At 47.0% G+C, this 22,709-nt stretch overlaps 2 protein-coding genes across 4 annotated transcripts in view; one reads left to right on the top strand and one right to left on the bottom strand.

Moving 5' to 3' along the window:
* Window positions 1–22,709, bottom strand: part of Sod2 (superoxide dismutase 2) — a 35,877-nt gene that overhangs the window by 6,171 nt on the left and 6,997 nt on the right. Inside the window, exons 2-4 of one of the 3 annotated variants that reach the window (XM_075896293.1) lie at window positions 15,926–16,104; window positions 11,949–12,065; window positions 10,793–11,136 (exon numbers count right to left, since the gene is read on the bottom strand). In XM_075896293.1, coding sequence (XP_075752408.1) covers window positions 10,808–11,136; window positions 11,949–12,065; window positions 15,926–16,104 — 625 coding nt within the window. In that variant the 3' untranslated portion in view covers window positions 10,793–10,807. Of the gene's footprint in view, window positions 1–10,792; window positions 11,137–11,948; window positions 12,066–15,925; window positions 16,105–22,709 lie in introns of those variants that run through there. The other 2 variants (XM_037424850.2, XM_075896294.1) reach the window with 2 other exon arrangements.
* On the top strand, window positions 47–969 carry LOC142817185 (uncharacterized). The gene is made up of 2 exons (XM_075894245.1): window positions 47–606; window positions 731–969. The coding sequence occupies exons 1-2, from the start codon at window positions 156–158 to the stop codon at window positions 967–969; spliced, it is 690 nt and encodes a 229-aa protein (XP_075750360.1). The 5' UTR covers window positions 47–155.

Genomic DNA, 22,709 nt, shown 5'->3' with positions numbered 1-22,709 from the left:
TTGGGTTGCCGCGCGGTGGCGCCACCATCTCACTGAGGGGATTCGTCGGGCTGGTCGGGCGGCGTTGCGCTGGCTCAAACGACGCTGCGAGTTGTTTGCTTTGTGTGGGAAACGTGCATATCGTGCTGTTGTGATGCGGCGTTAGTGCAGCGACGATGCCGAACACGTGTTGTGTCCCGGGATGTCGTTCCGGGTACAAGGGCAGAACAGAAAAAGTTTCCTTGTTCTGTTTACCCAGCGACGGCGTGCTGCGCGAGAAATGGAAGCGCTTAATTCCAAGGCAAGAAACGGGTGACTTTTGCTTCGACTCTAAGTATGTGAGAGTGTGCGAGAAGCATTTCGATGACAGTGACATCGTCCGCGCAGATGAATTTGAGGTGAATGGCGAAAAAGTGTCACTTCCGCGCGGCAAGCCCCTTCTGAAGCCTTGTGCCATTGCAAGGAAGTTTGACGGCTTGCCAGCGTATTTGACGAAGCCGAAGCAGCGGTCACGGACCCTGACAAGAAGGTCCCCAGCGAAGCGACGTCGTGAGTCGTCCTCATGTGCCTGTAAAACAGAAGTTCACGCCAAACCAGGCACATCGGGTGCCGCGTCGTGTGATGAAGGTGAGTTTACGTCCAATGTTGTTTTAACTTTCTTGCCCATGCAGTGATTATATCGGTGAAATTTTGCAGGAGTGTGTGAGCTGAAAATGCGCTATTTGAAACGATTTTTGAAATTGTTTTTCAGATCTTGCACTGCCCACAGATCTTGTCGGCGAGGGGCCAACGCGCACTTCGGACTCGGCGTGCCAGACAGATGAATTTACCAGCCCTCTCGCCGAGGTTAAACTGCTGAAGTGCCAACTTCGGGCAACGAAACAACAGCTGACCTTGTGTCAGACGAAATTGGCCAAGATGAGAGTGCAAGCGAGCAAGCACAAAAAACTTGAAGAAAGCCTTCAAAAAATGTCAACCGCACGAAGTTGATCAGTAAAATAGTAGCTGTGTTTCCTTACTTGTTTGCAAACTTTATAACCCTGTGGTCAGGCTCACATGCAAAAAACTTTTCTGGTGTCTTTGTGCTTTCACTTTTAATATTTCCACGAACTATCGCTCAGGATTCATTTTTTTTTGTTTTGTAACCATGCGTGGCCGCTTTCGGTTTTTTATCTGGTGTTTCAACTGAAGCGCCCGTTTGCTTTTTTTTTTTGTACGTCGCGTCGGGCAATATTGTTGATATGGAAAGGTTGTCACCTTGTCACTAACTTGATTTCTTGTTTGCTCGAAACTATTCTCGGCCCTATTTTCATGGATCGAAAATGAATGACGTCCCGAGAGCAACTCATGCATAGCAAATGCCGCGTGACTCACTTTATCGATGTCTTCTGTGCAGGCCACGCTGCGGACTGCTTCTTTGACGTTTGCGTTTCCTTCTAGTCTTTTGCAGAGCATGAGTTCGCTTTAATAAACTTCATTCAGTAGAACTTTACGTTTGTCTTTGTTGCGTGGCAATATTCTGTTTCGTCTGTGTGCTACACATCAAAGCGCAAACAATAAATTTTTTTACGCTGCACCACGCTTTTTTGTCTCCCTTCATAATATTGAAATTTATTTTTGTAGCATGTGATAAAAGTTTGCGCTTCCTTTTTTGCAAGGATTGAAAAGCGGGTTCGCGGAAAGACACACAGTGCAGCATACATCATTTCGTGTTTTGGTCCTTTCCCTTTATGCAGCGCTTTTAAATGTGACTGTACCCCCTCATCGAAAATAGAATATTACTGGGGTATCTGGGTGCTCAGTGCATTCCAGAGCACTCAACATATTCATTAAAAGCCTACTCTGAAGGACGCGTACCTGCTTCTTTTCAGTTCTTTCTTTCGTTGCATTATTGATAGGCCCGCAGCAGTCCGCAGCTACGGAGCTACCGTATGTATTGTGGTTACAAAGTTTTCTTGAAGGAAACAGACAAAAGATATTTTAAAATCGGTAAACACGGCGCAGCGCTTGCGCCCAAAGACGCGAAAGCAGTTGCCGTTCGTGGCCGAGGTCTGCGGTGATTTATTCGAAAAAATAAAACCCCATTGGAGGCAGGTGGTATACACAATAATTGGGCGATTCATCGCTAACAACTACGAAAAGAAAAAAAGAAACCCAGCCCGCAGAGACCAGAAGCAGCGAGCGTTTTTATGCCAAAAGCTGGCAAATATGCCGCACGCGCGGCGGCTGGATCCCCTCAGTGCGACGGTGGCGCCAGTAGTGGCGCCCGCGGACCCTATATGAAACTAGCGCCGAAGTTTCGTGACCAGTAAAGCATTGAAGGACTCTGATCGCGCGCATCTGGCTGCATTGATAAAATAGAGCAGGTGTTGTCTTAGCTGACAACAGCATATGGTGCCTCAATAAATTTAGCTACTATTAGCATTTCTAGGCGCCCCCTCGGATCGGAGTACAGAAAGTGACTTCACCAGTACTGATGACGACGTCGCCGTTTCTTACTGCATCTTGCTGCGAAAGTAGACCCATGCGGTTATGAAGATGCTGACAGCGCCACTAAACACATTACCGCACTACTTGCAATACAAGTTGTCACCACTTTTTAAGCATACTGTTAGCGAATCATCATGTTAACGCTTATAAAGATTTCCAAAAGCCATTTCGAGAGTTGCAATGCCATCATATTGTTGTAATCTTGCAGTTTTAGAGCCCACCTGGTGAACTTAGCATTGAGGTCTTTTATTGTTTGAAGCCAGCCAGCGAAGGGCGACGATGTCGGTAACGACCGTGAAGCTTTTACCATAAACATACGGACAAAATTTTTCGACTGCCCAAACTACCACCAAGCACTCAAGTTCAGAGGCCTGGTATCGGCTTTCTGATTTACTGAGCTGGCAGCTAGCATAAGCGACCGGTCTCTCCTGCCTGTCCTCGTTAACTTGCAAGAGAACAGCTTCGAGGCCAAGACCACTGGCATCGGTGTGTAGAATCGTCGGGGCATTCTCGTCATAGTGCACATGTCGGTGGTGCTTGAATGACAGCCTTGAGGTCGCAAAAAGCAGCTTCTTGGTTGGGTCCCCATTTCCAGCGAACTTCTTTCTTGAGTAGCTCATTGAAAGGTACCACGCGGGAAGCGAAGTCAGGGAAAAAGCGCCTGAAATATGAAGCGAAGCCCAAGAAACTTTTAAGCTGCTTAGCCATGGTGGGAGGCGGAATACAGGCAATGGCTTGGAGCTTCGTGGGATCAGGACTGATGCTTTTGGCACTGGCTACGTGCCCCAAGTAACTAACTTCCGAAAAGCCAAAAAAAGCACTTGGAAGGTTTAATGCAAAGGCGAGCGTCTTGGAGAGCACGCAAGACCATTTCGAAATGCCCGAGGTGTTGGGGAAACGTGGGAGCATAGACAATTATGTCGTCTAAATAGATCAAACCTATCGAACACTTGAGATGCCCAAGAACCTGGTTCATTAATCGCTGAAATGTAGCTGGAGCGTTAGAGAGACCAAATGGCAGGCGGTTAAACTGGGTATAGGCCGTCTGGAGTTATAAAGGATGTCTTCTCAGCGTAATTCGGGTCTAGTTCCACCTGCCAATAGCCAGAAAGAAGGTCCAGCGTAGTGAAAAAATGGGCACCATGCAGGCGGTCAAAGCCATCGTCAAGACGAGGAAGCGGATACACGCCAGGCTTGGTCACTCTACTAAGCCGTCGATAGTCAATACAGAAACGGATTGCGCCATCTTTCTTTCTCACAACTACTACTTGGGACAACCACGGACTTGACGAGCGCGATATGATACCACGCTTCAGCATGTCAGCCACTTGCTTAGAGATTTGGGGCACGACACCGCAAGCCACACCATGCTCAACCCGCTTCTGACTTTGCAGATGCTGGTGTGCTTCATCGCCACCGGTGTGTGCCCATCCCTTCAAGACAAGCTCGGATCAACCTACCCCCCTGCGCCCAGGAACTTAGCCTGGGAAACTGGCTCGCCCCTTGACGCTCCGGATCCTGCTGCTCCGCCAAAACCAGCCCAGTGGCCCCCCTACAGCTGGCAACCAAGCCCATCGATGACATCACTGGTCACATGGCCGGTGTCACCGCTACAAAACCACTCTGCCGATGCCGTCAGTTTGGGGCACGACACCGCAAGCCACACCATGCTCAACCCGCTTCTGACTTTGCAGATGCTGGTGTGCTTCATCGCCACCGGTGTGTGCCCATCCCTTCAAGACAAGCTCGGATCAACCTACCCCCCTGCGCCCAGGAACTTAGCCTGGGAAACTGGCTCGCCCCTTGACGCTCCGGATCCTGCTGCTCCGCCAAAACCAGCCCAGTGGCCCCCCTACAGCTGGCAACCAAGCCCATCGATGACATCACTGGTCACATGGCCGGTGTCACCGCTACAAAACCACTCTGCCGATGCCGTCAGTTTGGGGCACGACACCGCAAGCCACACCATGCTCAACCCGCTTCTGACTTTGCAGATGCTGGTGTGCTTCATCGCCACCGGTGTGTGCCCATCCCTTCAAGACAAGCTCGGATCAACCTACCCCCCTGCGCCCAGGAACTTAGCCTGGGAAACTGGCTCGCCCCTTGACGCTCCGGATCCTGCTGCTCCGCCAAAACCAGCCCAGTGGCCCCCCTACAGCTGGCAACCAAGCCCATCGATGACATCACTGGTCACATGGCCGGTGTGACCGCTACAAAACCACTCTGCCGATGCCGTCAGTTTGGGGCACGACACCGCAAGCCACACCATGCTCAACCCGCTTCTGACTTTGCAGGTTAGTTATCTAAACAATTGTAAATCGTGTAGAAGCAGTAGTCGCTTCCTTATTGCTGTGTCGTGCCCCAACGACTTTAAATTGCGCAGTATATTGGACTTGTGCGTTGACGCGATTGCTTTTGGTTTATGTTCTCAATTAATACTGCTGCTTTCTGGCGACGTGGAACTGAATCCCGGCCCAACAAAAAGCAGTGATAAAGCCGCAATCTTGGATTCTATCAAACGCGTCGAGGACAATCTAGAAACGATTCGATTAGAGATAGACGGCCTTAAAACTGCCCAAGCAACCCAGGAAAAACAAATTTCCTCATTTAGCAACCGACTCGAAATCCTAGAAAAACTAAAGCCCCAAACTAGCAACCCTAGTGATAACGATTCATCCCAGATAAGCCACGAAATTTCTGTGCTCAAAGCCGCAACTATTGACGCCAGCAACCGCCTACGACGGAACAACCTTCTCTTTCTTGGCATAAAAGACAACATAAAGGAAACATGGGAAGAGTCGGAGCAAAAGATATCCACGTTTTGTGCCGACAAGCTTAAACTTACTCTGGAACCGGGTGCGATGGAACGCGCACACCGAATCGGGACCTTTTCAGAAAACAAAACTCGACCCATCATTGTAAAACTAGCCCACTACAAAACGAAGGAGCGCATTCTGAACTGCGGTCGCATGCTTAAAGGCACAGACTTCGCCATTAGGGAGGACTTCGCAGCTGCCACCCGCATTGCGCGGTCAAAACTGTTGCAGTTCATCCGCCCCCAAAAATGCGCATTTAAACTGAGCCTCGACAGACTTCACGTGGACAAAAAGTGCTACATGTATGACCAGACTTCCGACAAAATTGTAGAAATCAGCAAAAAACAGACTGTGCGTGCTATAGCTGGTGAGTCATTAGGTATGAGTAGCAAAGCCACCGAATGACGCCCCTCTGTCTACTGTACCTCTAACCCTCGACCAAGCCGATCATCAACGCTAAATCTAAATGTTGCCTTCACTAATATACGAAGCATACTGCCTAAACTAGACAGACTACACAGTTTTATCCAAGATGTAGAAGCCGACATTGTCATGCTTGCAGAAACATGGTTACACGAAAGCGTACTCGACAACGAAATCTTCCCGTCTAACATGGACTACACTTTATATCGCCATGATCGCACTAATCGCCGGGGTGGAGGCGTGCTCATAGCTATTAAAAACAATCTAACATCTTCTCTTATCACTCATGACGACACATTAGAACTAACCTGGGTGCGAGTGTCAAACGTTGCCCAAAAGGCGATTTTTGGCATCTGTTACCGGCCGCCTGATTCTGAACCTGGCTTTTCCATCCTCCTTTCAAACTCGCTCACCCGGATTAAAGACAAGTTCTCGGACGCCCCTATTTTTCTTTTCGGTGATTTTAATTTCCCTCAAATAAACTGGCCTTTACTCTCAGCCCCTAGTGCATCCCCGTCCAACGAATCAAAGCAATTCCTTGATCTGACGCTAGATTTTAACCTACACCAAGCTATAACATGCCCCACAAGAGGTGATAATACTTTAGATCTTCTTCTAACATCAAGCCCGGATGACATAAAGCGCACAATAGTACTCCCCGGGTTTAGCGACCATAACCTTATCCACAACTGCATATCTCTACCTCTGATCAGAAGGTCGCCGATTGAAAAATTCATAACTGATTACAAACGAGGAAATTATGACGCTATCAACGACAAACTCGGTTCTTTTCTTGACAGTTTTCGCGGATCATATCAAACCCGCTCAGTAAACGCCAACTGGCAGATATTCAAAAACACGATACTTAACTTAGAAAAACAGTATATTCCAACCATTCGCGTAAAATCAGATTCCACAAATCATTGGTTCAACAAACAACTGAAAAGTCTTTTAAATAAAAAGAAACGTCTTTATAGGACCGCCAGTCAATGCGATTCCCCTTTAACATGGGAAAAATATCACCTGTGCGCCAAAAAGTATCTTACGGAACTACAAAAAGCCAAAGATAAATATTTTTCATGTGACCTATTATCTATCCTCCGCTCAAATCCCACTAAATTCTGGCGCATGCTCTCTCACAAAAATCAAAGTACCAACATAGATCTTCTAGACCCAGACGGGGAACCAATAGACGCAAAACACGTTGCCTCCGCTTTAAATGATTACTTTTCATCAGTATTTTCTACCCCTAACATTACACAGTCAACACGAATACCTACCCGTTCCCCCGGCGCTGTATCCCCCGAAATAGCATTTAACCCCGAAGGAATCGTTAAACTAATCACCGGTCTTAAGATATCTTCAGCGCCAGGTCCTGACCAAATAACCCCCAAACTTTTAGTTAACACCGTCACAGTGGTTAGTCAGATTCTTTGCCTCATCTTCATGCAGTCCCTTGAAACAAGCGAAATTCCAGACGATTGGAAGATAGGCAGAATAGTAGCCGTCTTCAAAACAGGAGAGCGAACGAATCCAGCAAACTACCGCCCTATTTCCCTGACAAGCATTCCCTCTAAATTACTAGAACACATTATATCTTCTTACATCATGACTCACCTTGAATCAATAAATTTCTTCTATAATCACCAGCACGGTTTCCGAAAGCACTTCTCATGCGAGACCCAATTAGCCGAGTTTACCCACGACCTACTAAAAAGCATGGATGATAACCTGCAGATTGATGCCATATTCCTAGACTTTTCCAAAGCTTTTGATCGCGTACCACACAACTTATTACTTAGCAAAATTAATTCCCTTGGCATTGCACAGAATATTGTCTCCTGGGTTAAACACTTCCTCTCCAACCGTAAACAATTCACCTCTGCTAATAATCATAACTCCTCTAAAACTCACGTATCATCAGGCGTCCCTCAGGGTGCGGGCTTATCACCTCTTCTATTTTTAATATTCATAAACGACCTGCCAACAAACATTCAAACAAAACTTCGACTATTTGCGGATGACTGTGTCATATACTCCCCCATTCACAACTTTGAAAACAGTACTAAACTACAGCAAGACCTCGACACAGTTGCGCTATGGTGCCAAGACTCATCAATGCCGTTAAATCTAACCAAATGCAAATCGATGTCATTTTCCCGTAAACGCACCACTGTTCATCATACATACTTTATCAATTCGCTTCCTCTCGATTCGGCTTCGTCATACAAGTATCTCGGAGTGCACATGTACCCATCTCTTTCATTTGCACCGCACGTACAGTCCATCTGCTCAGACGCTCTGCGTACGCTTGGTTTTCTGCGCCGTAACCTCAAATCAGCATCTCCTGACGTTAAAAAACTAGCATACTTAACATACGTACGACCAAAGCTCGAATACGCATCGTCCATTTGGAATCCATCCCAGGCATACCTCGTTAGCGAACTATAAGCAGTTCAAAACCGCGCTGCCCGCTTTATAACCTCACAGTACTCCAGAGAAATCAGCGTCACCGCCCTAAAACAATCAATTGAACTGCCATCACTCGCGTCGCGCCGCCTCATCTCGCGCCTATGCCTCCTCCACAGTTTCTTTTTCCGACCCCAATCAAGACACGAACTTTTACAGCCCCCAAACAGAACTTCTTCCCGCATTAACCATTCAAACCCCATTGCACGAATCAACGGCCGTACATCCGCAATGAACGACTCCTTTTTCCCCCAAGCAATAACACTTTGGAATCACCTTCCCGATACCATTGTTGCCACACCTGACCGCACATCATTCCGCGCAAAATTGGAATCCCACTTTGATTCCACCTATTAACCCGTGGCTGTAAATATATTCTACCAACGTACTGTATGTATAATTTGCTTGTGCCTAGTTATTTGTTCTCTAATTCCCAGCCAAAGCGTTTCTTTTGTGTGTTATTTGATTCATTTTTGTTGTCATTTTTGACCAAACTACCATATTAGAACTGTACTGTTTATAATAATTTGTTAAACTTGAATTATACACATTCACAGCGTATTTTTTGCCCCCCTTATGTAATGCCCTCGGGCCTTTAAGGATGCAATAAATAAAATAAAATAAAATAAAATTTATGTGTGTTCAGAGGCAGAGACTCGACGCGGACGATGGCAAACAGAAACTTCAGAGCCAGTGTCGATTTTGTGCTGCACTAAAGGAGTGTGTCCGAGCTCACTGGGCGACATTGCCACACAGTCACGGAATTTCCGTAGAAGTGCTTGAATCTCGGCTTTCTGTGACGGAGTCAAGTTGGGGCCGAAGTTGAATTCATTCCAGTCTAAGGATGATGCAGTTGGTGGCGAAGGTGCTACAGGCTGTACCGCTGCTACGACAGACGGTGCTTCAACGTAGGTGCAGGTACTGAGGACGGTGCCTGACGGCACGCACAGGATACTGTCAGACAGGTTGAAGACAAGTACTTCAAAGATTTTGCCAAAACAGCTATGAAGGGCCCGCGGCATTGCGAATTTGCTTCCAGGGCGGGAACAAACAGTACTTTCTACAAGAATGTCTTTGTCAACAAAGGACTTGTCGGAGCTGTAAACAGGAACCCACACAGCAGACAACAAGGGGATGGTAACTGGGGTTGCTGTAATCACAGGATTGAAAAGCAGGGATGGTTTTCCAATTTCAGGTTGTTCACTTCTGTTCGTACCCACGGCCGTATTTGTGCCCGTTGTTAGAATGCCGACTTTCGAAGAAAATTTAATAATCAGACTTTTCATCATGCGGTAATTGTCAGCGAGCACAGAGCGCACTTCTTCAACAGTTCTGCAAATGACATGACTTAACGGGAAAGACGACTGCCTAGAGCAAGCTTTATTGGAAGCTTCAAGACTTGCTCGAATTGGTGTCGAAGCGACAGACGTTAGTTCAATGGTGCAATCAGTGCCGCTAAATTGCAAATTAATGCCAAACTCTGTGCACCAATCACAGCCTAAGATCGCTGGCACACACAGGTTTGTAACAACAAGGAACCGCTGCCTCACTGTCTACCCAAGCGCACACACATTCAGGCATATTTCGCCAGAAGTAGGTAGAGTGGCTCCGGCAGCTAGGACGAGATGGGGGTCGATCGACCTGCTCAGGGCTCAACGAAAATCTTCCAGACAAGGAACTCATTGCTAAAAAAATTAATGCAGCCCCTGTGTCCACTAGTGCTTCAACGTTCTGCGGTGGATCTCCAAGCTTCACCGGCAGAGTTGGCGTCTCGGGGCAGGGGCAAAGTGAAAGAAGAGGGGCTTCAGCCATCATGCGGGGTCCTGCCCTTGATGGCCCGCATAGTAGTTTCCCGAGGAAGACTGCATAGGAGGAGCTGAATTTGTCATCGACTCAGTCACCAGAGGGAAGTTCTGAGCAAAATTCCCAACATCGTGGCAGTGGTAGCACTGGAGTACCGTTGTACTATCGTGGAGTCGAGTAGGAGCCAAATGCCGGGTCCGGGATGGTGCGTCTGTGTAAGTTGGCCTCCGGTATGGATCCTTAGCTGCTTGCGAGCATTCTCGTACCTCCACCTCAAGAGCGACGGCTAAAGCTGATCGTACGTCAATCGGACGAGCGAGGCGGACGAGGCGGATGGCATCAACAAAGGCATTAGCAGCAATAAGGTCCATGGTTGTGGTAGGGCAACCCGACAAGGCCTTCAGGGACAAGCTGTCAACGTGAGCAGCAAGCTTTTGAAGGTCGCGGTGACCTTGCTGGTTGTTTCAGTTGTGTGAAGTAGAGCTGAAGAAGACGACTGTCGCCAAATCTGGTTTCCAGCGCCGAGACCAGAGCTTCATAGTTCGAGCGTACGACTTGCGGGATGTGCTCGAGGTATTCAACCGCGGCACCACGGAGCTGCACAACGAGCGCCTGAGCTTTATTTTGAACTGTACAGCCGTTTAGGGCAGCAACGAACTAGAACTACACCAAAAATGCTGCCCACGACGGGGTGCCATCGAAGGTAGGCGGTGGAAGTTGTGCTCCGAAAAACGGAGGCTCAGCCTACAGAGGAAAATTTCGTTTGACCGCGGTAGACACACGTTGCTGATGGCCAGACTGCTCCTCAATGACGGAGAGCCGCACAGCTAGGTCGGCGACGACATCCGCCGTCGGGGCAGGTTGGGCGAGGGTGGCCTCAAGAGAGAGCAAGCGGGTAGCGAAGAGAGTTTCGAAATTTTGCATAAAGACCCATCTGTTGGCCTCACCTTGCGAAATAAGGGCTTGCAGACAGTCAGGTATAAGTACGACTGGCACCAGCACTTGACTGTTGAGGGTGATTTGGCGTATCCTGGGGCGCTGGTGGCGGGATGTGTGATAAGACTGGGGTTCCCACGGCTTGGGCCAAGCTTTGCTGCGTAGTTGGTGCAGGAGGTTCCAGGGCCGTCGACGACGTGTCGCCTTCCGTAGGGTGCATCTGTGAAGTGCCGGCTGTTGCTGTCATCGCGACAGCCTTACTCCTTGTAAACATGGGTTAACGTTGTCACCACTGCCACCAAACGTAACGTACAAGAACCACTCGCTCGAACACAATCCAACACAACCTGTCTTGGTCGTTCTATTTTCCCGGTCTACCTCTCACGCGCTGGTCACCCCATTGCTATGATCCACTACAATATGAGCCTTAAAAACGCACTTTTCTTATATCGAATTATCTATATATCCGAGATCGACTGCAACAGGCGGGATAGCGACTCATCCCATTTGTTATTTCTTCGTTCCTTCTAGTCTGCACTGTTTTTACCATTTATCATATTATATCCAACATAATACACATACCTTATTGTCTGGCTTAACATTATTTCCTATATTGGCAGTCCTTCCAATTCTTGAATTATTTTCTAACCAAATATTACTACAAAAATACCTCGACCACAACCTACAATCGTGCAACGACTGGCTTATGTCCTTAAACCCTACTGAATGCAAACTAATCTCTTTCACTTATCATCTAAATCCCCTTCACTTCTCTATTAACATAGTTAATGTTTCTGTCAAAAATTTCATCACACCACGGTGGCAAAAATATGAAAAATACATTTGGAAATTTTTCACGTCATGAACAAATATGTCGCCACAAAATTCACAAATGAAACTTCAACCTTGCTTCTGTTTGCTAATAATGAACCTGTGATATTGAGACATATGGCATTAGTGTTTTCAGAGTGCAATTTGTCTATCTAAACAAAGTCATTGCTTCTCTTTAAAAAGCCCCAATGTGAGATTTACCTTTGGGTTCCCCACCGCCATTGGGGGACAGGTTGGTCCAGTAGATGCTGTGGTTCAGGTGCCCACCACCATTGAATTTGATTGCAACTGAAGCTGAGATAATGCTCTGGGTGCACTCTGTCGGGAAGCAAAACAAGCAATTTAGAAAAAAAAAAAAAACATTTATTGATTCATCCTACTTTTTTATGAAACCATGGTAATATATGCATCGGCTATGTCGGTTTCAAAAATACAGAGTAGATGTAGCTGCAAGGATACTATTTCTTAAAACAGCATTGACATTTTTTTGTTAGCTACATGCTATAATTTAAAACCGACTTCTAGTCTGTGAACAAGAAACCGGTATGCAGTTGCAAAATGTCACACCACCATGAGACTTGGTGAGTAGCTGATAACTGTGAAATAAAATTGTTTATGCTCCAAACAAGACAAATATTTCTAGCATCCAAAATAACTTTGCAATAAATTAAAATGCCCCTCCATATTATCAGATGAGAGCCTTGTGCTAGTAAGGAAAACTCTGAACCAAACAAACTATTAAATGAAACACATAGCTCAGATTCACATGGCTAGGCCCGTCTTCAAGTGTCCGGGTCTATGGTTTCACTGCTCGCTCACATGAATCCAGGAAGCGGGGGCACACTGTGGCCGACTGTTTGGCTGGTTTCCGCTAAGTACGCTAGTACGGTAGAGCTGTAACCCCTTCCAACAATGAACAGAAGTAGATTGGCTCATGGCAACAGCACTGCAGAGGATTGATTGATTTGTGGGGTTTAACGTCCCAAAACCACCATACGGTTATGAGAGACGCCGTAGTGGAGGGCTCTGGAAATTTCGACCACCTGGGGTTCTTTAACGTGCACCCAAATCTGAGCACAAGGGCCTACAACATTTCCGCCTCCATCGGAAATACAGCCGGGATTTGAACCCGCGACCTGCGGGTCAGCAGCCGAGTACCTTAGCCACTAGAACACCGCGGCGGGACAGCACTGCAGAGGGAAGGATGTGTTTAGAACTCAATGCGACTTTTGAACCAGGGTATGGGTAAACTTCTCTTCGACTCCTGTAACGGTCGCCGTGAAAAATGGGCACAGCTATTGGGAACCTTGTGGTGTTCCCAGCAAACTGTGAAAGGTGTGTGGCTGTTGGGAGCGACTCTTGGGCATTATTGTATTGATGACGAGTAGGCAAGCGAAGGGCATGCTGCTGCCAAACGCCCCAACTGTTCGCACTTATAGCAGACTTCTTGAGTGACGTCTTGGCAGCAGCGGAGCCCCATATTGTGTGGTAATGGCTTCATAGCATTGTTCTTATTGTTCTATGAATAAGTCAGAAAAAAATGTGTTGTTTTGACTATGCTGTTGTAGCTGCTGTAAGCACTGGTAGGTGAAAACTGTGCTGTTGATGTGCTAAATTGCCACTTTGAACTGACTGGAGGAGGCCATACCAGAAGGTTTGTGCTTGCCATGTGCTGAATATGGCGAGTGCACATGGATTTGAAGATTGATACGTGGGGTTTAACATCCCCAAACCAGCGTATTATTATGAGAGACGCCGTAGTAGAGGGCTCCGGAAATTTCGACATCGTGGGGTTCTTTAACGTGCCCCCAAATCTGAGCACACGGTCCTACAACATTTTCACTTCCATGGGAAATGCAGCCATCACAGCCAGGATTCGATCCCACGACCTGCGCGTCAGCGGGCGAGTACCTTAGCCACTAGACCACCGCAGCGAGGTGGATTTGAAGATTAGCCACGATGGCTGCAATAACATGCGGCTGATTGATGTGTTGAAGCAGGTAGTCAATTTTCTGGGTGTCGGCAAGCATTATGGGGCAGTTTACAATCTCCCACAGCTTCGCATAAGCGTACTCTTATAGGCTCCTGCCTAGGCCCTGCCTGACCTCGACGCGTTCCTGACACTCTTGAAGAGTGTCAGCTCCGACAAAAATGCTTCATTTAAGGCGGCGCTCCACGTTTCCCACTTTTGATGATTATTCCCAAAAGGGAATAATCATCAAATGCCAATTTAGAAATCGGCCTTTGAGTTTACTTGCGGCAATAAGGCATGCGGTAGCGTTGTCCCATGCGGCAAGCTGTTGTATGCGGCAGATGTCATTGATCTATGCATCAATATTTTTCATGAGAGAATCACCGAAATACACTACAAATGAGGATAAGTCAGGCACTGTGGTAATTTTTATCAAGGGGCGTAAAAGCTGCTAGCCAGGCTTTTGAGTGTTGCAATATCAAACAACAAACGCGTGTTGCCGAATGACGGCTTCGAGACGCTGAAGAAGTTCTTTGGTACGTCTGGTCAAGGTCAACTGTGAACTGCAGTATGATCACATAATCAAGCTCTTCCCAATTTATCCCTGGCATGATGCACTGTCAAGCGACGCTTGCCAAACCACGCTCGCAAAGGCGAATGAAAAGGCGAAAAGCTATTGAGCAGCGCTTCTGTGCTGCCGTGGCTGGCTGGCTCGGCGAAGGACCGGCGCCGTCTGTGCCAAATGTGAGGCTTGTGCTGGTCTGAGAAAAACTCTCGATTAAATAAACTATTTAACGAAACTTATGACTCCGATTTACATGGTTAGGCACGTCTTTATGCGTCAGCGTCTATGGCTTGACTGCTCGCTCACATAAATCCTGAAAGCAGGGGCACACTATGGCCAACTGTTTGGCTGGTTCCAGCTAAGCGCGCTTGTACGCCGCTCACACGGATAGATGAATGAAACGATCTAATTATCTTAGTGCTTCAGCCAACACATCTCAGCGATACCTTTTTGTGACGGCATTCAGATAAAGGCAGCCAGATGTTGCGAGCTAGGAGTGATCTATAACACGTACAACGCTCATGTAAGTGGGAAAACAGGGAGTGCCTGAAAATCCACTAAGTACACCATACTGGTGAGGATGTCACACGGTGATGCCGACTCAGGCCAGCAGTTCCAATCATTAGTAAAAGACACAAGAAGCATGCTCAAAGCAATGTACCCATGTACACAGGAGGACAGAACAATAGAACTTGCTCAGTTTCAAACCATGGTATCAGTGAGCCTTTAAAACAAAATCTTGTCATAATGTAGGCTCCTGCAAATTTCCTTAATTCTTATGTAGATTAGTTGGAAGTGGTTATGCAGTTCAAGGTACCACCGGGGCAAGTCTGAGCACTTTGCCAAAAAAAGAGGTTGCAAAAAGCAAAACAAAAAACTGAAAACACACACACGCGGCCAATGCCGAGATGACAATGCACAAGCATTGCCAATTAAATGAAATATGACTTCATGAAAACCTCACATATAAAAACTCGTATGGTGTATAACATTAGGTGTGGGAATTTTTTTTAAAATGGGGTGTGCAAGGGACACAGTGTCGTGATATTCGCAAAATATGACCCCAGTGGCCTTCTGAATGAATGAGCTCTTTTTTGGAGGTATAAACAAAAGGCTGGGACCAATTTACTGGCCCTGTAAAAAAAATATTGCCTAAAATATTTATTCTTTTGACACCAATTCTACCAATTGCAAAGTAAACTTCTCTATCTTGTGTAGCAGCACGCTGCTTAAGCTAAAAATTACCTGAAATTTATTGGCAAGCAGCCGGCTTATAAAACGATCCTATGGTATGTGACGCAGGCAAGTAAAAAAAAGTGTTCCACACTTGCCAATCATGGCTGTATCGGCGCTGACTGATGCTCTCATGTTTATATTCCCAGATATACTCAATGAGGTGGACAGAGAAATGACTGCTGCTGTAGCTCCATTGGTAGAGCACTAGACGTGTGATTCAAAGGTTGCAAACCTGGTCCCTGCCAGCAGCAAGTTATCTTTTTGTTCACTTAATTTAACATTCACGGTAATACTAATAACATCCCCAATACTTGGTATTATTGTTCGTTAGTTCTCATTGCATTCAGTAAAGAAAAAGATTCTTCCCTAACTTTTCCAGCATGACACAGGTACTACTGTACTCACTCTTGGCCAGTGCTTCCGACATCTTCTCCTCAGCAGCGTTGAGGTTGTTTACGTAGGCAGCATGGTGCTTGTCGTGATGGACGTGCATAATGTCTGCCGAAATGATGGGCTCCAAAGCTTTGTAGTCGTACGGGAGGTCAGGCAGGGTGTGCTTACTGCGACCACCTGCATGGCCAAGCCTGTCAAGAAGGCGTTAGAGAAGTGAATTGAAATTATGCCCCCAGGTCAGTCTACTGTTAGAAAAAACACACAGGCGTGTGGCCCATCTTTCATGCAGTACAAGCAGTGAAAACCAAACGCATGGGCATATCAACAAAGAAGTGGTAAATGCCCTATGTCGTCTGCTACTGAAACGCCCCTTTCATGGCCCACTTGTGGCTGCCCTGTCACGGCTATTCGAAGGACTCATGAGCTGTGCAAGAATTTCCAGCTTCTACTTCCTATTTGTTAGATTACATGTAACATGATGATCACAATATTGCCACACTTCTTTCTCAAATTTTGTTATCGCCTCATTACACGTGGAAGTGCTGTCTTGCACAAACCAGGCCTGTTGACTAAGAACCATCCAGATAATCAATCGTAGAACTTTCCAATATGATTACGCACACTATGTGAACATTACACAGTTTTCTGGAATTTACGTTCCAGAAAACGCTATAAATAACACTAGAATATTCAGCGGCACATGTATAATTGCCGACTTGCATCACTGCTAGTCAGTTGATCGACAGCTGATGCTCTGTTCACCGCTATCACTTCCAGTGTTGATCATTGTAATCTGACTTCCGATTTACTGGCCACACGTTTGGCCAAATAAAGAGTTTCATTTTGGACACCCCGTCTCTGCCATTTTAAGTGTCACGACCTCGTGATATCTGGTGGAGGTGCTGCTTCCTACATGTACCGGACACCCTTGTCAATCTGTGAACCCAGCTCAAGTCGGAAAGTACACATTGATGCCAACCACGAGCAACAAGCTAACGGCAACAAGGTCTACCACCAGAGTAAGGGCCTCTACCTCCAAAGACCCAAAAAACTAAGACCCTGACCTCAAGCATGAAGACAATGACAGCCCCTGTCGATTTCCGCTGTCGACGATGACAGCCACCGATTTTGCTTTGGCAACCCAAGGAGCAACGAACTTTTCGCGGTTCATACCTCGAAGACTTGAAAACCTGGCTTGAGACATACGACCGTGTCGCCACCTTTAATTGGAGCATTGAGGACAAGCTGTAATACGCTTACTTCTACCTGGAAGAGTCGGCAGGACCCTGGTTTGAAAACCGAAAGTCCTCACTTCAAACCTAAGATATTTTCGCAGCGCATTCATCCACAACTTCACGTGCATCATCCACAAGGAAAAGCCGCCCCGCCACGGTAGTCTAGTGGCTAAGGTACTCGGCTGCTGACCCGCAGGTCGCGGGATCAAATCCCGGTTGTGGCGGCTGCATTTCCGATGGAGGCGGAAATGTTGTAGGCCCGTGTACTCAGATTTGGGTGCACGTTAAAGAACCCCAGGTGGTCGAAATTTCCGGAGCCCTCCACTACGGCGTCTCTCATAATCATATAGTGGCTTTGGGACGTTAAACCCCACAAATCAATCAATCAACAAGGAAAGAGCCGCTTTTTTTGCTAGAGACTTGGCTGCAGCTACCAAATGAAAAAGTCCCCACCTTCACAAAAGAGATGACTCGACTATTCCGCCTAGCCGACGCTGCGATGGCCAAAAACAAAAAAGTTCGCTTGCTCATATGGCGGGTAAAAGAAAAACACACATAAATCAACAAACAAGCAAAGCATCATTGAAGGCGACCAGTACCTGTTGATCAACCACGAGATTTACATCCCCACAGGAATAGCCTAGCTGCGGGGAGGGAAAGCGACGTTGGTGCTCTCGAACTTCATAGCTGCGGGGAGGGAAAGCGACGTTGGTGCTCTCGAACTTCAGTAATGAGTACAAGTGCGTGACCAAAGGCACCGGTTGCCTACATTGAAGGTATAGCCAGCAATACTATCACCCTCATCGACACTACTGAGCCTACTTCGACAAATCAAGGTCCCCAGCCAGATTTGGACGTCAATTTGAGCTTTCCGAAGCACCAGAAAGACCAACTCGAAGCCCTGCTCCTGTGATTCAAAGATTGCTTCTCGTCGTAGTCAAGAATCAGACATACCCTCTCGCTAAACATCATATCATGACAGAGGAAAATGCGAGAACACTCAGTCAGAGCCCGTGCTGAGTTACAATGCGGGAACGTGAGACCATAAAGAAACAAGTCGACGATATCCTACTAGACATCATCCAGTCTTGACAGAGTTTATGGGCATCACCTGTTGTGTTAGTCAAGAAGAAGGACGGAACCCTACACTGATGCGTTGACTATCACACCCTGAACGAAATCATGAAGAAGGACGTGTACCCTCTTCCGGGAATAACTACGCCCTGGATCGACTCCACAATGCAAGGTACTCGGATTGCGCAGCCATTGAAAGAAGGAACCAAATGCGCACACGTTGCGGCAATCCGCGAGAAAAGGCAGCGAGACCCTTTAATCCCGGAGCTCGTCACGGATGTGCTAATCTGCTCGCAGAAAGGCCCCTCCGCACAGAGGCCACCTTTTCTTCAATAGATCCTCAAGACCAGCTACTGGCAAATCGAAGTTGATGAGAAAGATAAAAAAAAAAAAAGACTGCCTCTATAACGCTGAACGACCTGTTCGAGCTCTAAGTCGTGCCCTCGGTCTTTTCTCAGCGCTTGCAACTTTCCAACAAGTCATAGATATTAGTCCTGCTTGGCTTGGAAGTGGCAGACTTACCTAATTAACTTGGACGATATCGTCGTGATTTCCTCAAACTTTGACAAACACCTCAAGTATCTTGAATTCATACTTCAAGCAATCTGTAGTTCTGGACACACTTTTAAGCCAGAGAAACGCCCCTTTTCATACAAAAAGCTCCCCTTTTAAGGTCACGTCATCGACCCGCAGGAAACAGCTGCGATCGCCGCCTTCCCGCCACCCACCGACAAGAAGGCCGTGTGCTGCTTTCCCAGCTAGTGCGCCTATTACAGAAGCTTCGTCAAGGACTTCTCACAGATCACCAAGCGACTGACGCAGCTCGCAAAGACGAATGTCGAATTCAGGTGGAAAACGACGCAACAGGAAGCATTTTAAGAACTAAATGACTGCAGACGCTTCCAATACTTGTGCACTTCCACGAATACGATGATACAGAAATGCACACCAACACAAGTAGAGTAGGACTTGATGCCAATTTCATGCAGAAGACTAACGGAGGAGCAAGGGTTATCAATAACACTAGTCAGTCGCTATGCAATGCAGAAGGCAACTATTCCACAACAAAAAAAGAGTGTCTTGCCATCATTTGGGCAACATCAAAGTTCCACCCCTGCCTCTATCGAAGGCCCTTCAATGCCTTCGATAGAGGCATTGAAGGGCCTTCAAGACCACCACGCCTTGTGCTGGCTAGTTAACTAGAAGGACCCTTCAGGTCATTTTGCACGATGGAGTCTCAGACTTGAAGAGTTCGACTTTGCCGTCATACACAAGTGCGGACGAAAAGACTGACACCGACTGCCTGTCCCATGCCCCAGTTGACCCACCACCGCAGGACGACAAGGAAGGTGACTACTTCCTGGGAACCTTAATCACTGATAACTTCACTGAACAACAGCGAGCAGATGCGGAAGTGAAGAACCTGGTGGAATACCTAGAGGGCAAGGCCACCGTTGTTCGAAAAGTATTCAAACATGGAGTTGAGACATTTTTCTAGTGGATCGCTGTTCTACTGAAAAACTAGCAAACTAACAAGCAAAAAAAGAAACACTTCTCGCAACTTCGAGCCAACTACTTCCAGTAATACCTTCAGCGTTATGTCAAGAAGTTCTGAATGCTCTTCACGACCTTGATTTTCCCATATGCTTGTGAGGATACAAGAAAATTCTTACTGGCATCGGCTAACTGCCGATGAGACCCATTACGTCAAGACTTGTAGAGACTGTCAGGGATGAAAGATACCGCCAACTACATACCTCCTGAGCTCAAGGATCCCGAATCCGGGAAATTTCAGCAACGCGAGGAGGGGGGGGGGGGGGGAGAGTCGTGCTGATTTACTTGTTTTCTTTTTTGCACAAAAAAAAATCTAAAAAAAAAAAACGAGAAAAGGGGGAGGTCGAACAACCTCGCAAGTGTAAACATTGGCGTCATGGTCTTATAATGGCTTGGAGTGCCAAACACACGATGGTAGGTCTTCCCAAGTACACTATAAGGTGCGAGTCTCAAAGAGAAGGCGTAAATACTCCCGAAATTCTGCATCATGAAAGCACCAAGCAAAATCATTTTTGTGAAAAGAACTGGTGCATGTCTTCTAAGAACAATGTGAACGGAGCAGCTGGCTGCCGTGAAGGCATGGGTGAAAGCTTTGCTTTCCATCATTATTCAATACCTACAGTGAAAATTTAGTCTCTATTCTGCCTTTCATCTTACTCAAAGTGGTGAATTGATTAAACAGTGGGTTGCGCCTCCTCAAGTACAAAAGTCTATTACTGCTTGAGAAAGCTCCAAGATTCAGGTATTATTTAACCTCACTTTATTTTGTAAATGGCATTCAGTTTCAGTTTCTGGGTGCAGTGTTAGACACTGATGTCACTGGATAGGAAGCTTGAACACGTGGCCTAAAATTCTGTGATCGACGCAGTGCTGCATCATCTCCTCCCACACACAAACACAAGCAACTGTTCAGATGCCTACCATACTGACTAAAATTCTCTAGTAGAAAATGTTTGAGTGTAGAGCACTGCGGTACACACAGAAATGTTTCCAATGTATAGTACGGTCCACTGTTAGGGGGAACACGTGAGCGTGTGGCCGGCCGTCTGTGGGGCGCTAACTGCTGGCGTGATTCGGAAACACAGAGCATACGCACAGAATCGCAAGGGCAGTTCGTGCCCTGCGTTGTCTGCTACTCCCCACTCTAGCGCTCGGCGTGCGCTAACGCCATGCTTTGTTTCAGTGAATGGAAGGAGAATCCAGCTATGCTCACTGCATCAAGCACTGATCTTTTTGTTATCAAAGGCAACCACCTGATTCAAGCGTCGTGCAAAGCTTATGACTAACATTTCTGTGAGGATTGACATTGTAAGTTACGCAAGTGATGGGCTTTGTTATTGCTTTCACAGAATTCCACAGCTGAGGGCATAACTCCTCACTGAACGAATTTTCGGCGGTGCCAGCTCTTATATGTGGCATGGCCAGGACACCTGAGGATGAAAGGCTTGTCATAGTCGAACTCTACACTAAATAATACAGTCAGCCTGCTGTCGCTGGCGTGGTAAACAGGTCACTGAACACCGTGACATTGTTCGTGTGCCCCTTCCCCCCACTCACTTGAATTCAACGTAATTGAAACTGTGAGGGGCAGAAAAAAATCATCTCTCTCTCCGCATCAAATCTGTGGATGACCTCTGGGCTTTCGTAAAAGAAGAGTAGGAGTGGTTTAAGCGCGATTGATCCCTCACCGAAGCTCTGTACAGGTCACCGTCTGCAAGAATGAAGGCCGTACTCTACGCTGGAGGTGACATCACCCAATACTGAATGAAGCTTTTCCTTCTTCTAACGTGAAGAGGCCGCAGATCTAGCCTGCTCCGTCTTTTGTCACAAAAATATGACAAATAAAATTTATCTTTGGTGTTCACTATAATTTATACTTTTACGCACTTGACTTTTTATGCGTGCACATATTAGGGGAGTGCAATAATTTTAATAAAAGTGCATTAACTCGAAATATGGAGCTTCTTCCAATGATGCTTCTTTAATAAAAAAAGAACACATGATTTAAAACGTTAACACTAATACTTGCAGAGATGTAGCAAGGCAGAGCACCATTGAAGATCATGCCGTATTGACTTGGTGGCAGCAGGGGCAGCGCAAGATAGCCGTGTTAAGCACGTTCTGTATTTCTTACACAGATACCAGTTCACTAGCACGGACCATCAAAGCAAGACAAGGCAGCGCTTACGAAGCAGGAAGCTGACGACGACGCACCCCCCAGGGGATCAGTCCAGCTACCGCTACAAAAGGGCCTGCAACGCCGGTGGAACTTCACTTGGTGGCAGCAGGGGCAGCTGCCCCTGCTGCCACCAAGTGATGTAGCAAGGCAGAGCACCATTGAAGATCATGCCGTATTGACTTGGTGGCAGCAGGGGCAGCGCAAGAAAGCCATGTTCAGCACGTTCTGTATTTCTTACACAGATACCAGTTCACTAGCACGGACCATCGAAGCAAGACAAGGCAGCGCTTACGAAGCAGGAAGCTGACGACGACGCACCCACCAGGGGATCAGTCCAGCTACCGCTACAAAAAGGCCTGCAACGCCGGTGGAACTTCACTTGGTGGCAGCAGGGGCAGCGCAAGAAAGCCGTGTTAAGCACGTTCTGTATTTCTTACACAGATACCAGTTCACTAGCACGGACCATCGAAGCAAGACAAGGCAGCGCTTACGAAGCAGGAAGCTGACGACGATGCACCCACCAGGGGATCAGTCCAGCTACCGCTACAAAAAGGCCTGCAACGCCGGTGGAACTTCACTTGGTGGCAGCAGGGGCAGCGCAAGAAAGCCGTGTTAAGCACGTTCTATATTTCTTACGCAGGTTAGCACTTTTTTCTCCGTTGGGTTCACGAACCTTTTGTTTGTTTGTTTTTTTTGCTGCCTCTACTTGCTGCCCAATATAGCGACCGTGTGCATGAACTATTTTTCCTTTTCT

The sequence above is a fragment of the Rhipicephalus microplus genome, chromosome 5 (genome assembly GCF_043290135.1).
Source record: "Rhipicephalus microplus isolate Deutch F79 chromosome 5, USDA_Rmic, whole genome shotgun sequence".
In the NCBI taxonomy this organism is placed as follows: Eukaryota; Metazoa; Arthropoda; class Arachnida; order Ixodida; family Ixodidae; genus Rhipicephalus; species Rhipicephalus microplus.
The sequence above is the reverse complement of the archived record's forward strand: the minus strand, read 5'-3'. Positions and strand labels throughout refer to the sequence as shown.

What these genes read in the sequence shown, in the direction of transcription:
- LOC142817185 (XM_075894245.1), top strand. Translation starts at nt 156, where the DNA reads ATGCCGAACACGTGTTGTGTCCCGGGATGTCGTTCCGGGTACAAGGGC. An exon ending in TGCCGCGTCGTGTGATGAAG is followed by an intron (nt 607 to 730) that starts GTGAGTTTACGT and finishes ATTGTTTTTCAG; the next exon opens with ATCTTGCACTGCCCACAGAT.